The 12,012-nt window shown below is 47.1% G+C and overlaps 1 protein-coding gene across 1 annotated transcript; it reads left to right on the forward strand.

The window, feature by feature from the left end:
- The first annotated feature begins 6,680 nt into the window (after positions 1-6,680).
- LOC4343937 (pentatricopeptide repeat-containing protein At4g28010) lies at positions 6,681-9,611 on the forward strand. The gene is made up of 2 exons (XM_015791131.3): positions 6,681-8,677; positions 8,922-9,611. Exon 1 carries the CDS (start codon positions 6,766-6,768, stop codon positions 8,638-8,640), a length of 1,875 nt encoding a protein of 624 aa, XP_015646617.1. The 5' UTR covers positions 6,681-6,765; the 3' UTR covers positions 8,641-8,677; positions 8,922-9,611.
- Positions 9,612-12,012: the final 2,401 nt, after the last annotated feature.

Below are 12,012 nucleotides of genomic sequence, written 5' to 3' on the forward strand. Positions count from 1 at the left end.
CCAACTTAAGGCCAAAATAGAGGGAGCCGGGAGAGACGTGGCGATAGTAATAACATTTCCTAGTGTACCGAACGAATTCAAACAAGTTTAGCCAAACTTTTTTGATAAAAAGTATTTGGTTTTTCTCGGTTTTACACCCTTCTTGCGACGGTAAGGTAAACATTGCTCCTCTTATGTCTACGCTAGACATTTTTGTAATTCAAAAATATGACATAAACATCAAATAGATTGGCGTCGAGTAAAATTGGGTGAATTTGTTGTTACGTTTAGAATATTAATCGGGCACTACATGGTTTTTTCTTCTTCTTTTTTAAGTAGTATAATGTCTACGGTGCAACTAACCACGATGCGCAATATCTAAAATGTGATTAACCACGAGTTATTTGGTTTACTGGTGTTATGTTCTATGCTAGTAGTACTTTATTTTTAATCGTATAATACTTGTTTAAAAGTCTCTAGTGGTGGTGCCAATGAATATGCCACTCACTGTTGTTTTTGTAGTTTTTACAAATTGCCTCAATATTTTTCTAATATTGTAGAATAGTCTAACATTTAGTTCAGACAAATAAATAATAGATAATCAAATAAGCAAATAAATGATACTAAAATATTTGATTAAAAAATATTTTGCTATGACATATTATGATTCTTCTATCCATAGCAAAGTATGAGCATTTTGCTAGTATGAGAAATGTGTGACACCTCCTTACAGCATAGAGAAAGGCACAAGAAGGCAATTGTCTCTTGGTTAGTGGTATTAGGCCATCCCCAACCCAGAAACTATCAATTAGTTTCCATATTTGCTATGTTATATATACATTATGCATAGAAACTATATATACAATGGATGATGTCTTCAAATTAAGTTCTCATCCAATCATCTTTCTTCTCTCCTTTATCTACCTATCCCCTTCTTTTCATTATTGGTTCTTGTGTAGAGATGATTTCTTGCATGAGAAATGGTTTCTCCATCTTTTTGCCTCTCTCCTCATTAACTCTCTTGGCACATCACATTTTTGTTTATGTGGCAATATATTTTATGCTATGGATACTAGATGTCATGGAGGGTTAGGGATGGCCTTAGAGTAGGTACAATAGCAGACTATAAGCTAGCTATAAACATATTTTAAAGAGATAAAAGAAGAGAGAGAAGAGCAGCGGACTACAGATCTATAACTAGCTGCAGCACGGATTTCAAGATATAACGTGTGTATGATAGGTGGGACTATGCATTAATAGTATAGTAAGCAACTATTGTATGAATTGTATTACATTGGCTATAGATAATTGGAGCTAGTAGTTGGCTATACTATTAAACTTGCTCTTAGAGGGGCGAGGGGGAAGCTAGGAGAGGGGAACCACATTACAAGGATTAAAAAAAAAGAACTAGAGAAGTCACCTATGGCTTAAATACAATTATATGCATTTTTTTTGGTACAATGATATGTACATTGAAGGCAGAAATCTATGGTGGTGAGATACTTATTGTACTACATATAACTGTTCCTTGTTTTTTGGGGGTGAATAGGGAGGAGTGTTTTATTTTTTTTTAACAATTCTGAACCAAAAATAGTCATTTGTGCTATACAGCACCCAGTGAATATATGCCCAAAAATTACAACTCTTCACGCATCTATGGCTTCACGATACACTTGGTGATAGAATTGCGAGAAAAAACTAGTCAACTGTGCTAATTTAAGATGCTACAACTAAATATAGTTAATGACCATGGTAGCCTGATATATGTTTAATTAATTCTAGAAGATGCAGTTGATAACAATTGTATAGTCAACACAACCTGATAGCGTGCTAGTTTTCTTTTAGCGCGCACTCGCTTGCATTACCACATCGATTACTAAATACTAGGTCTGTACATTTGCATCTGTAAATTTCCACAATTTATGTTATCTGTCAGGTAATTGGGATTGATGCGTCTATTAAAAAAACTAATCAACCCGAGTGTTCATGCTGGACTGTCGAACAGAAGGAATTTCATCGCTTACAGCTGCGTTGACAACACTAAAATTTGCAGGCGTAGTACAAATTACAATTACACATGCCCACATTGCATTTAGATCAGAATGACAATAAGTAGACTGTCTGTAACGTAATTGGCACCCAGAATAAACTGGTGGTTCCTAATTCGCGTGGTCAACGAGTTCTTTTTAATATAATCATTCAAGGCGGCAATCCATTTTGGATTGTGAGTTAAGAGCTGCTTAAATCCGATGGGCAAAGCATCAAGATTATCCAACCATTGGTTACGCATAACTAACCAATCAATTTGGCCAAAGCCCATAGGATTCTTCTCCATGTATCGATGGATCACACAATAGATAAAGTAAAAGAAAGAACAAATGCTGCAAGATATCACCTTGACGTTTTTGTTAGCATATGCACCCCGTCCCCAGTGGTCCTAGAGTTGGATAAACCCAACACATATCCTTTTCTCCATGCAGATTCACGATATACTCACATTGCCTTCTCTTCGATGCCACTGCACTCTTCTCATGATGCAAAATTGTTACTACCACAGTTTTACAAAATGCTGAGCTGTCTGAAAAAAACTCTGAATGTGTGATGCTGCTCTGATACATGGCTCCTATGAACAGATCGGTCAATAAAAGTTTAGGCAATTTAACCACAGCCACTCTCATTCTCATCATGTATCAGAGGAAATGCTGAAAGCTATAGAATCTGCGATGCTGCTCTGAATTCTGAAACATTTTTTTCTTGGTACGGGTACCTATGAGAGCAGGTTTAATAGTATAGTCAACTACTGATTCCAAATCATATGTAGTTATTTTAATAACCAATTCATACAATAATTATCTCCAAATATATACTACATAATTAATATCTAGTTTCACATATCATACACATGTATCTTATAGTCCGTACTGCAGTTGGCTACAAATCTGTAGCTCCACTGCTTTTCTATCTTACATCTTATCTTCTTAAAATGTGTTTATAGTTAGCTTATATCCTACTATTGTACATCCTCTGATTCTCTGAATATCTGTCTACTAGACCAGTAGTAATAAGTTGACTAGTGGTGCTGTGGAGGCAATTTAACCACGGCCGCCCAGGCGGCGAGGCAGGCAAGCAGGCGAGGCGCCCCCCGGGCGTGCGTTGTCGCTTGCGGCGTCTCCTCCGCGATGGCTAGGTGCAAAGATTGCGAAGACGCAGTACGCGTTTGGCTCCATCGCCTTGTACGCGACGGTGGCGCACGCCCGTGTCCGGCACCGCGCGCTCGCCATCGCCATCGCTGCGTACGTACGTAAAAGCCAAGGCGAGAGCGTCCAAGCGGAAAAAGCCTGTGCCGCCGTGGCGTCACCTGTACAGTCGACCAGTCGTGTCTCTCCCTCCCGTGTCCGTGCTCGCTGCTGCTGCTCGATGGGTATAATTCCTAGTGCCGATAGCTAGCTAGCTGCTCGTTACATTTTCGCTAGCCCTAGTCCTCCTTGCAAGGGACAACCTGTTGTTGTTGTTTTTTTTAAGAAACACGGTACAATTGCAAGCAATCGTAACACGCATACACTTATCTCTATAACACGCACACACCATATTTCGATTATATCAGAAGACTGAGCTGATATATCTTAAAATTGACGAAGTTACCACGAATGCCTCGTGTCAATGTGTACGTCGCTCTACAACTGAAAGAATAATTACCCGTAAATACGAGCATCCGTTTTCATTTTGTTACTGCTACGATGGTTGTGTGATTTGTAGAGTTCATTAACCTTGTGAGCCGAAATGACCATGCTGCGTCATGTATGCTTCGGGGTTGGGTAGTTTGGGGTGGGTGTGATGGTCAGTTTTATGGCTCGTGATGCGGTTAATATGGTGCAACCACCACCAACGTGATAGTTTGCTGGGCTAAGCCCAGCGATCGATCCATCTCTTCTTCCCGGGGGGCAATTGGGCCACCATTTTTGTGTTTTGACACTCGTGAGGAGCGTAATGTGATGCAACTACCAGCCAAGAAGGGGTTTGGCTGGCCTTGCAGCATGATGAGCTCGTGTGTACCCTACCAAGGAAGCTGGCTCCACATTGTGAAGATGACGACTAGTAGATGAGAGTATGTACATGTGCTCCATTGGTACAAGCATAGCATCCATAATTGCTCGTGAGAAGTTTCAAGCGATTCAACAACCAAAGTAGCTAGCACTCGGAACAAAGAATGGAACAAAAATGATCTGGTTTGGGTTAGTGAATTGCATTCTTTGGATCAGCAGGAGTAGAGTGTGCACTGGTCCATTTAGTCATTTACAAATCAAGAGGCATGGAAATGCCTGGGCCTTCATGCCATGTGCTTTGTTTGCAAAGATGGCTTGACTACTATTACTAGAGGAACTGGAGTTATTTCTCGTGAGGAACGTTATATGGTGTAACCACCAGACGAACTAGCTGGTTGGATAATTGGATGTAATCAAGTATACACTAGCTTACTCTTTTACCTCTAGTGGCCTGGTGATGTTGCTCTTTTATTGATCTTCACATTTATTTTCTTCACTGCAAAACTGCAAATTTTACGCTGAATTAAAAGATAGAGTATATATAATGCATTCTACAGTATATATAATCCTGACCAGGGTTTACTTTATCATTTTAACCGATTTGATAGAAGGTCACCGATATACCAAGAATTCCAAAATTTTAAATAAAAGTTAGTTAAATTTGAACAAATATTACCAAAATTCGTGAAAAAATTAAAACAAGGAAAAATTTCGGCTAAAATAGTATTGTATTGGAGGGGTCCGAAATGACCGAAATTTCCAACCCTGATCTTTGACATTTCTCCTTTCGCAGAAATACTCCTTGACCAATCGGAACAACTGCTGCAATGCTCTAATGCTCTGCAAGTAGAGCTACTACGTACCTCTGTTCAATCAGATCATCAGGCAATCGATCAGCAATGTACGCAGGCAGGATGCAACCCGTGAGAAGAATAATGCTGTGTAGCTACCAGTGGTAGTCTTGTATTGGATTGGCTCGGCTTCCACATTGATTCAGGCTCAGCCAGCCACATCCGTACTGAATTCACCACACTTGAAGTCGATCTTGAACACACTGAGAATTAGCATGCGCGTCACGTAGGTTAATTGAATGGGAGGCAACATTTAGTGCTCGTGACGGGCGTAACGCGGCGCAGCAACCGGTCGAGGTAGAGCTGCATGGTCGTCTCGTCCGTCAGATTGCGAACGATTTTAGAGCGGAGTAGTACTTGGCGTGGTAGACAGATCGGTCGCCGTGTGATCCGTGTGACCCTGTCGCCCCGTGCCCAACATGCGCTGGTCCCGTCAATCTCGGAGAGCGCAACCCAACTAACCAAACCAACAGGATCATTACGGCCCCATTTGGTAGGGCTCTAAACTCCAACTCCACTCCTACTCCAGTGGGAGCTAGCTCATGTTGGAGTTGGAGACTAGTTGAGAAGTATTTGGCTAGTTTTCAACTCTAGATCTGAAAAAAAAATGCAAAAAAAAATTTGAAAAAAAAGTTGTAAAAAAAAGGAAACCTAGCCGCCGGCAGCCCAATCCCAGGGCGCCGCCCGCCGCCGGTGGCGCATCGTCGCCACCCGTCGCTGGCCGGCCGCCTCCCGCGTGTCGTCGCCGCGTGCCCCGCCCGCCGTCGTCCGGACGCCTCCCGCACGTCGTCGCAGCGCGCGCCGCCCACTGCCCGACGGCCGCTGCCCGCTAGCTCGCTGCCCACCGCCCACGTGTCGTCCCGTCGCCCTGCTACCGTCGTGTGCCTGCCGCCGCCGCCGCCTGCTAGCTCGCCGCCCGCCGCCCGCGCGTCGTCCCGCCGCCGCCGACGCCGCGGGATAGCACTGACCGGAGCGCCGCCGCCGCGCCCTCCACCGCAGCAACCGACGCCATCGCCCCCGATCCCTCTTCCTCCTCCGCCGCCATGGCCAACACCGCCTGCCGTCGCCGACGCCGCCCACCACCGCCCGCCGCAGCTATTGGGACTCGGGAGAAAGATGGGGGAGGAGAGGAGGTGAGTAGGGGTAGTTCAATGGTATTTTTATGTAAATACACTAAAGAATTAAAGGTTAGTGGGTCTTTTGGGGTGGAGTGGAGCTGTGGAGCAGCAAAAACCCAGCTCCACCCCCGTAGTACAATTTTGTGGAGCAGCTCTCCCAACTCCGCTCCCAAAAACGGAGTATCTGGACTGTTTGACACAACTCCAGCTCCAGGTAAGTTGGAGTTGGGAGCTGGAGCTGTGCCAAACGGGGCCATTTGTCGATAAATTTTCACCTAAAAATTTGACAGATGTAATTATAGTATAATTGTGATGTAATTACATTGTAACTCACTTATGTTTAAGTTTCAAAAATCTCTTCGTAAAATTCTATTTCGGTAAAACGGAGGTCGTGGAAACGAATCCTCTCATATGTGTGCGCGTAGTGACTTTTTTCCTCCTCCATTTGCACAAATCTTGAAACAAATCTAACGGTTTAAAATTATGTGCAAGTTACATTGTAGTTACATATGTTACTACGATTAAACTGTAATTATATATGTTCACAGCGTCTTCACGTGACGCCGCGAGATAGTTATCAACCGCGGCCCGCGTAAAACGGCCCAATCACGCGCGCACGGCTCGGCCCGCGAGGCGTCGAGACGAGAGGATTCCTCGCGTTTTCGCCGATTCGGCCCGCGCGCACACGCGGCGCGTCGTCTCACGCACGCATCGGTCTCTCTCTCTCTCTCTCTCGGTGACTCTTCCGCCGCCTGCGCCGCGGCGCGAGCCGCCATGGCGAGGCGCGCGAGGCTCCGGCTCCGGCTCGTCCGCGCCCTCGCCACGGCCTCCGCGTCCGGATCGCCTGCGGCGCCGCGGCCGGCGAGGCAAGCGGCGCCCTACCTGGCGGTGCTCCACCGCCGCGGGAGGGCGGAGGCGGCGGCGTGCCTGAACCGCCACCTCCGCCTGCTCCCGCTCGGGGAGGCGACCTCGCTCCTCGACGCGCTCCCGTCCGTCCGCGACGCCGTCTCCTACAACACCGTGCTCACCGCGCTCTGCCGCCGCGGCCACCACGACCGCGCGGGCGCGCTGCTCCGCGCCATGTCCCTGGAGCCCCACCCGGCGTGCCGCCCCAACGCCGTCTCCTACACCGTCCTCATGCGCGCGCTCTGCGCCGACCGCCTCGCGGACCAGGCCGTCGGGCTGCTGCGGTCCATGCGGTCCGCCGGCGTCCGCGCCGACGTGGTCACCTACGGCACCCTCATCCGTGGGCTGTGCGACGCCGCGGAAGTGGACAAGGCCGTGGAGCTGATGGGCGAGATGTGCGAAAGTGGCATCGAGCCTAACGTGGTGGTGTACAGCTCTTTGCTCCAAGGGTATTGCAAGTCTGGGCGGTGGGAGGATGTAGGCAAGGTGTTCGTGGAAATGTCCGAGAAGGGAATAGAGCCGGATGTGGTGATGTACACTGGGTTGATCGATAGCCTTTGTAAAGTGGGGAAGGCAAAGAAGGCGCACGGGGTGATGGACATGATGGTGAGGAGGGGGTTGGAGCCAAATGTGGTTACGTACAACGTGCTCATCAATTGCATGTGCAAGGAAGGTTCAGTGAAGGAGGCAATCGGTGTGCTGAAGAAGATGTCCGAGAAGGGAGTGGCGCCGGATGTTGTGACATATAACACACTGATCAAGGGGCTCTCGGATGTGCTCGAGATGGATGAAGCAATGTGGTTGCTTGAGGAGATGGTTCGAGGTAAGAATATAGTTAAGCCTAATGTGGTGACATTCAACTCGGTTATACAGGGCCTTTGTGATATTGGTAGGATGAGGCAAGCGTTCCAAGTCCGTGCGATGATGGAAGAGACTGGGTGTATGGTTAACTTGGTGACATACAATCTGCTGATTGGTGGACTCCTTAGAGTCCACAAGGTAAGGAAGGCTATGGAGCTGATGGATGAGATGACTAGTCTAGGGCTGGAGCCTGATTCATTCACCTATAGTATACTGATAAAGGGTTTCTGCAAAATGTGGCAAGTTGACCGTGCAGAAGATCTTTTATCTACAATGAGAGATCGTGGGATAGAACCTGAGCTATTTCACTATATTCCTTTGCTTGTAGCCATGTGTGAACAGGGTATGATGGAACGAGCGAGGAATTTGTTCAATGAAATGGACAACAACTTTCCACTAGATGTGGTTGCATATAGCACTATGATCCATGGTGCTTGCAAAGCAGGGGACTTGAAAACTGCAAAAGAGTTGCTTAAGAGCATAGTTGATGAGGGACTGACTCCTGATGCTGTTACATATTCTATAGTAATCAATATGTTTGCTAAATCTGGAGACATGGAGGCGGCAAATGGTGTGCTTAAACAGATGACAGCAAGTGGCTTTTTGCCTGACGTTGCCGTATTTGATTCACTGATCCAAGGTTATAGCACAAAAGGAGAGATAAACAAGGTTCTCGAGTTAATTCGGGAAATGATAACAAAGAATATAGCACTTGATTCAAAAATTATTTCCACTCTTTCCACTTCTCTGGTTGCAAGCAATGAAGGCAAAGCATTGTTGCAGAGCTTGCCTGATTTCAGTGCAGAAATATCAAAAGGCAACATCAATTCACCCCAGGAGTTAATGAAAGTGTTGCATAATGTGTGCCCCCAAACAAATTAAACCTGGTGTTGAGCCTCTTTCATGTTCTCCTGCGCAGGTAGCCTTCATTCCTTCATATTTGAGATTTAAAATATGTTCCTTTGTTCTAGATCTGCCTATAGTTTGTACATAGTTTTGTCCATTCCCAAATCATAGGTGCTATTTGATTTCGGCTGCAGATATTAAATTTGGCACATCTCTATCAGATGTAGTTAGTAGTTACTGCGTGTCATGCGTCCATTTTCCTCGTGGTTATTTCAGTAGGTTCTTAATTTAGTCTTTGCTTCTCTGTACCAATGCAGGCTATATCATTCAAAGCTCCCAGCAATCAGCAATTGCACAAGAGAGCAAAACTAAATCTGGGTACATTTGCCGGATCGTTGGCTAGCTGGAGTCATCGAAATTCACAGGCAAATATGATCATTTGCCACTCTTTAGATTGCCACCTGCCACCCAGTGAGGCTGTGACAATGACACGGGGGGTCGATGACATATGGGCTAGGATGGAAAAACATCAAATTCCCAATCTAAGAGTAGCAAATCATCAATTTTGGGATGAGGATTTAGGATATAGCAACTTGCAAGTATATAGGAGACAGGAAGTCCATGTCCAGCAAGTATCAGATGGGCATGATTCACGGCAGTACGGATGACTATTTTCAAGGGCTAGCATGATACCAGCATCAAAGGCCAGGAAGCAACGAACTTGAAAGTTTCGTTTCAAACTCGATAATGACATGCTACTGTGTCATCTGCTGCCGACATCTCCATGGTCTTGGTGCCAGAGCTGGACTTCACCTGCTCGGGTCCTGAAGAGGTGGCATCTGTGCTTCCAAGGGCTTGTTCTCCATTGATTGATCTAGCGTGTATGCAGCCTTTTCTAACTGGGATTAAGAGTTGAGATTGTTTTTCTTGTCCCTGGTATTGTTAATTTGATACGCAAATTATTTTGACGTTGTAGTGGTATGGCAAAAAGTATCTCTTTTACGGTACACAAATTTTCTCAAGAGACTGGCATGCTTCGTAGTCACTACTCAAATACTCAATGATGATACCAAACGGTTATTCTCGTTGCAATTGCCGAAATGAGTTGCAATGGCAACTTTTATGTCCAAATGCGGCCGTTTGCAATTGGAAAAAGAGAAGAAGAAAAGACGCTGCTTTTCAGATTGTTCGGCGATGTATACTCCACCGCAGTACATCTCCGAACGATTTCCCTGTGGAATAAGTTCACCAGAGGTCCCTCAACTTAACAACGAGATTTATTTAGGTCACTCAACCACAAAACCAGAAATGTTCACCCCTAAACTCATTCAAACCGTTCACCGGAGGTCCCTTGGCAGTATATGTGGGTTGTTTCGCTAACGTGGCATCCTAGTCAGAAAAAAAATTAAAAAATTTTCGTGGGGCCCACATGTCAGCTGCGGTTTATTGTTTCTTCTCTTTTCTCTCCTCTTCTCTTTCCTCTCCTCTTTCTTTGCCGGCGGCGGGCGCGGCGATGGGCGAGCGCGCGGCTGGAGTAGGTGGAGGGGCGGCGTCAGCGCGCTAGAGCAGGCGGAGCGGCGGCGTCTCCGGGCGAGCGCGGCTGCGGCAGGTGGCGGACGAGCACGACGGCGGGCAAGCGGCGGCTCCGAGCGTGGGTGGTGCGCGGCCGGAGCAGGCGGAGCGGCGGCGTCTTCGGGCGCGGGCGGAGCAGAGGGGCGGGGGACGCGGCGGCGAGGCGTCGCCTCTTTCCCCCTCTCCCGCCGGCCTCATCTCCCCCACTCCGCCCGGCTTCCTCTCCCCCTCTCCGGCGGGGCGCTGGGAGAAGGGCGGTCACTCGCGGGTGGCGTGGACAGGGCCGACCACCCGACTACCCGAGCCCGGAGCTCCGTCCGCTCCCGTCGCTGCGGCGCGCCACCACGCTGGGCTCCTCTGATGAGTGCGACGGCGGCGGGAACCAGCGGCGAGAAGAACAGCACGCAGAGCGACCTAGGGCTAGGAGTAGAGGTGCATGGCATACCTGCTCTCCACTCCACGTCGACGGCGCCGTCGATTTGGCCATGCTGGTGAAGTTTCCCGCCGCCCGGCCGTCGCCGTCGCCGATGACGGCCGAATCCAGATTTTCCGGCAGCAGAGAGAGCGCATCCCCAGCTCGCTGCTCGCCGCCGGTCTTGGGGAAGCGGCGGCGTCGGGGAGAGTGGAGAGAGGTCGGGAGTGAGCGAAAAGCCGAGAAGGGGAGGAGGATGACCCATCGACTCAGGCATTCGACTGCCACCCCCCTCTGATTCCTCCGCCACCGGCGGCGACATCTCTGTCGGCCGCGGGGATCCCCTCCCGGAACAGGAGCCCGTCCCGGATCCCGCCACCACCTCCCGCCGCGGTTGCCCACAGTCCGCCGCCGCTCTCGCCGGCTGTCGCCTCGCTCCTGCCTGCTTCGCATGCCGCTGCCGCTCTCGCCGGCCGTCGCCCCGCCCGTCTCGGCTCGTCCAAGAAGACGAGAGAAGAGAAGAAAGGGAAAAAAGAAGGGATGTGGGCCCCGCACCGTTTTCTCTCACTTACATGTGGGCCCCACGTATTTTATTTATTTATTTTTGCTGACTAAAATGCCACGTCAGTGAAACCACCCACATATACTGCCATAGGATCTTTTGTGCACAGTTTGTGAAAATTTAGGGGTGAACATTTCTGATTTTGTGGTTGAGATGTTAAGTTGAGGGACCTTTGGTGAACTTATTCCTTTCCCTGCAGAAGAAACAACAGTATCTCGTCGAGAGCAGTGACACAAGTTTGACACAGAACCGATGAAAACCGCTCAGTTTTCTTAAAATTTGAAGGGATTTTTAGGCTAAAGATCGTAGACCCGGCTTTTAAAAAAAACGTCTAAGAGGTCTTCCGGCTAACTCCACAAGATGGTGGGTTAGCTAACCTGGGTTCAAAATCTCATTTGATATTAGATCTTTTCATAATATTCGCTTTTTTAAGCTGGTTTTTAATCAAAAGTCACAAAGTCAGAAAATTTGAAGGTTTCGAGCCAACACGAGTTGACAAACAGCACACTAGACCAGTCAAATATAATTTATAAAAAAAATCAAATTACATTTAATTATTTGATAAAATTTGTTCGTATGTCATTGCCTTTTACTAGATGGTTTACCTTACCGCTATCTAGTGGTATCACAGTTATCAATCGTTTGGTTACTATAAAAGCGATAAGATATTAAGTGGTATCACAATTATCAATTGCTTGGTTACTAAAAACCCAAGAGGTTTTTGATTAAAAAAACCTATTAGCTTTTAAAAATAAATAATACTCCCTCCATCTATTTTCAAATTTGAAAAATTTATTTTTAAAAGGCATATTTCAATCTAACAACCTATTATCTTAATGACATTCTCGGATTTAATGTGTGA

This window comes from Oryza sativa, chromosome 7 (genome assembly GCF_034140825.1).
Source record: "Oryza sativa Japonica Group chromosome 7, ASM3414082v1".
In the NCBI taxonomy this organism is placed as follows: domain Eukaryota; kingdom Viridiplantae; phylum Streptophyta; class Magnoliopsida; order Poales; family Poaceae; genus Oryza; species Oryza sativa.

Excerpts from the sequence above, each read along its gene's own strand:
- LOC4343937 (XM_015791131.3), top strand. The coding sequence starts at position 6,766 with ATGGCGAGGCGCGCGAGGCTCCGGCTCCGGCTCGTCCGCGCCCTCGCC.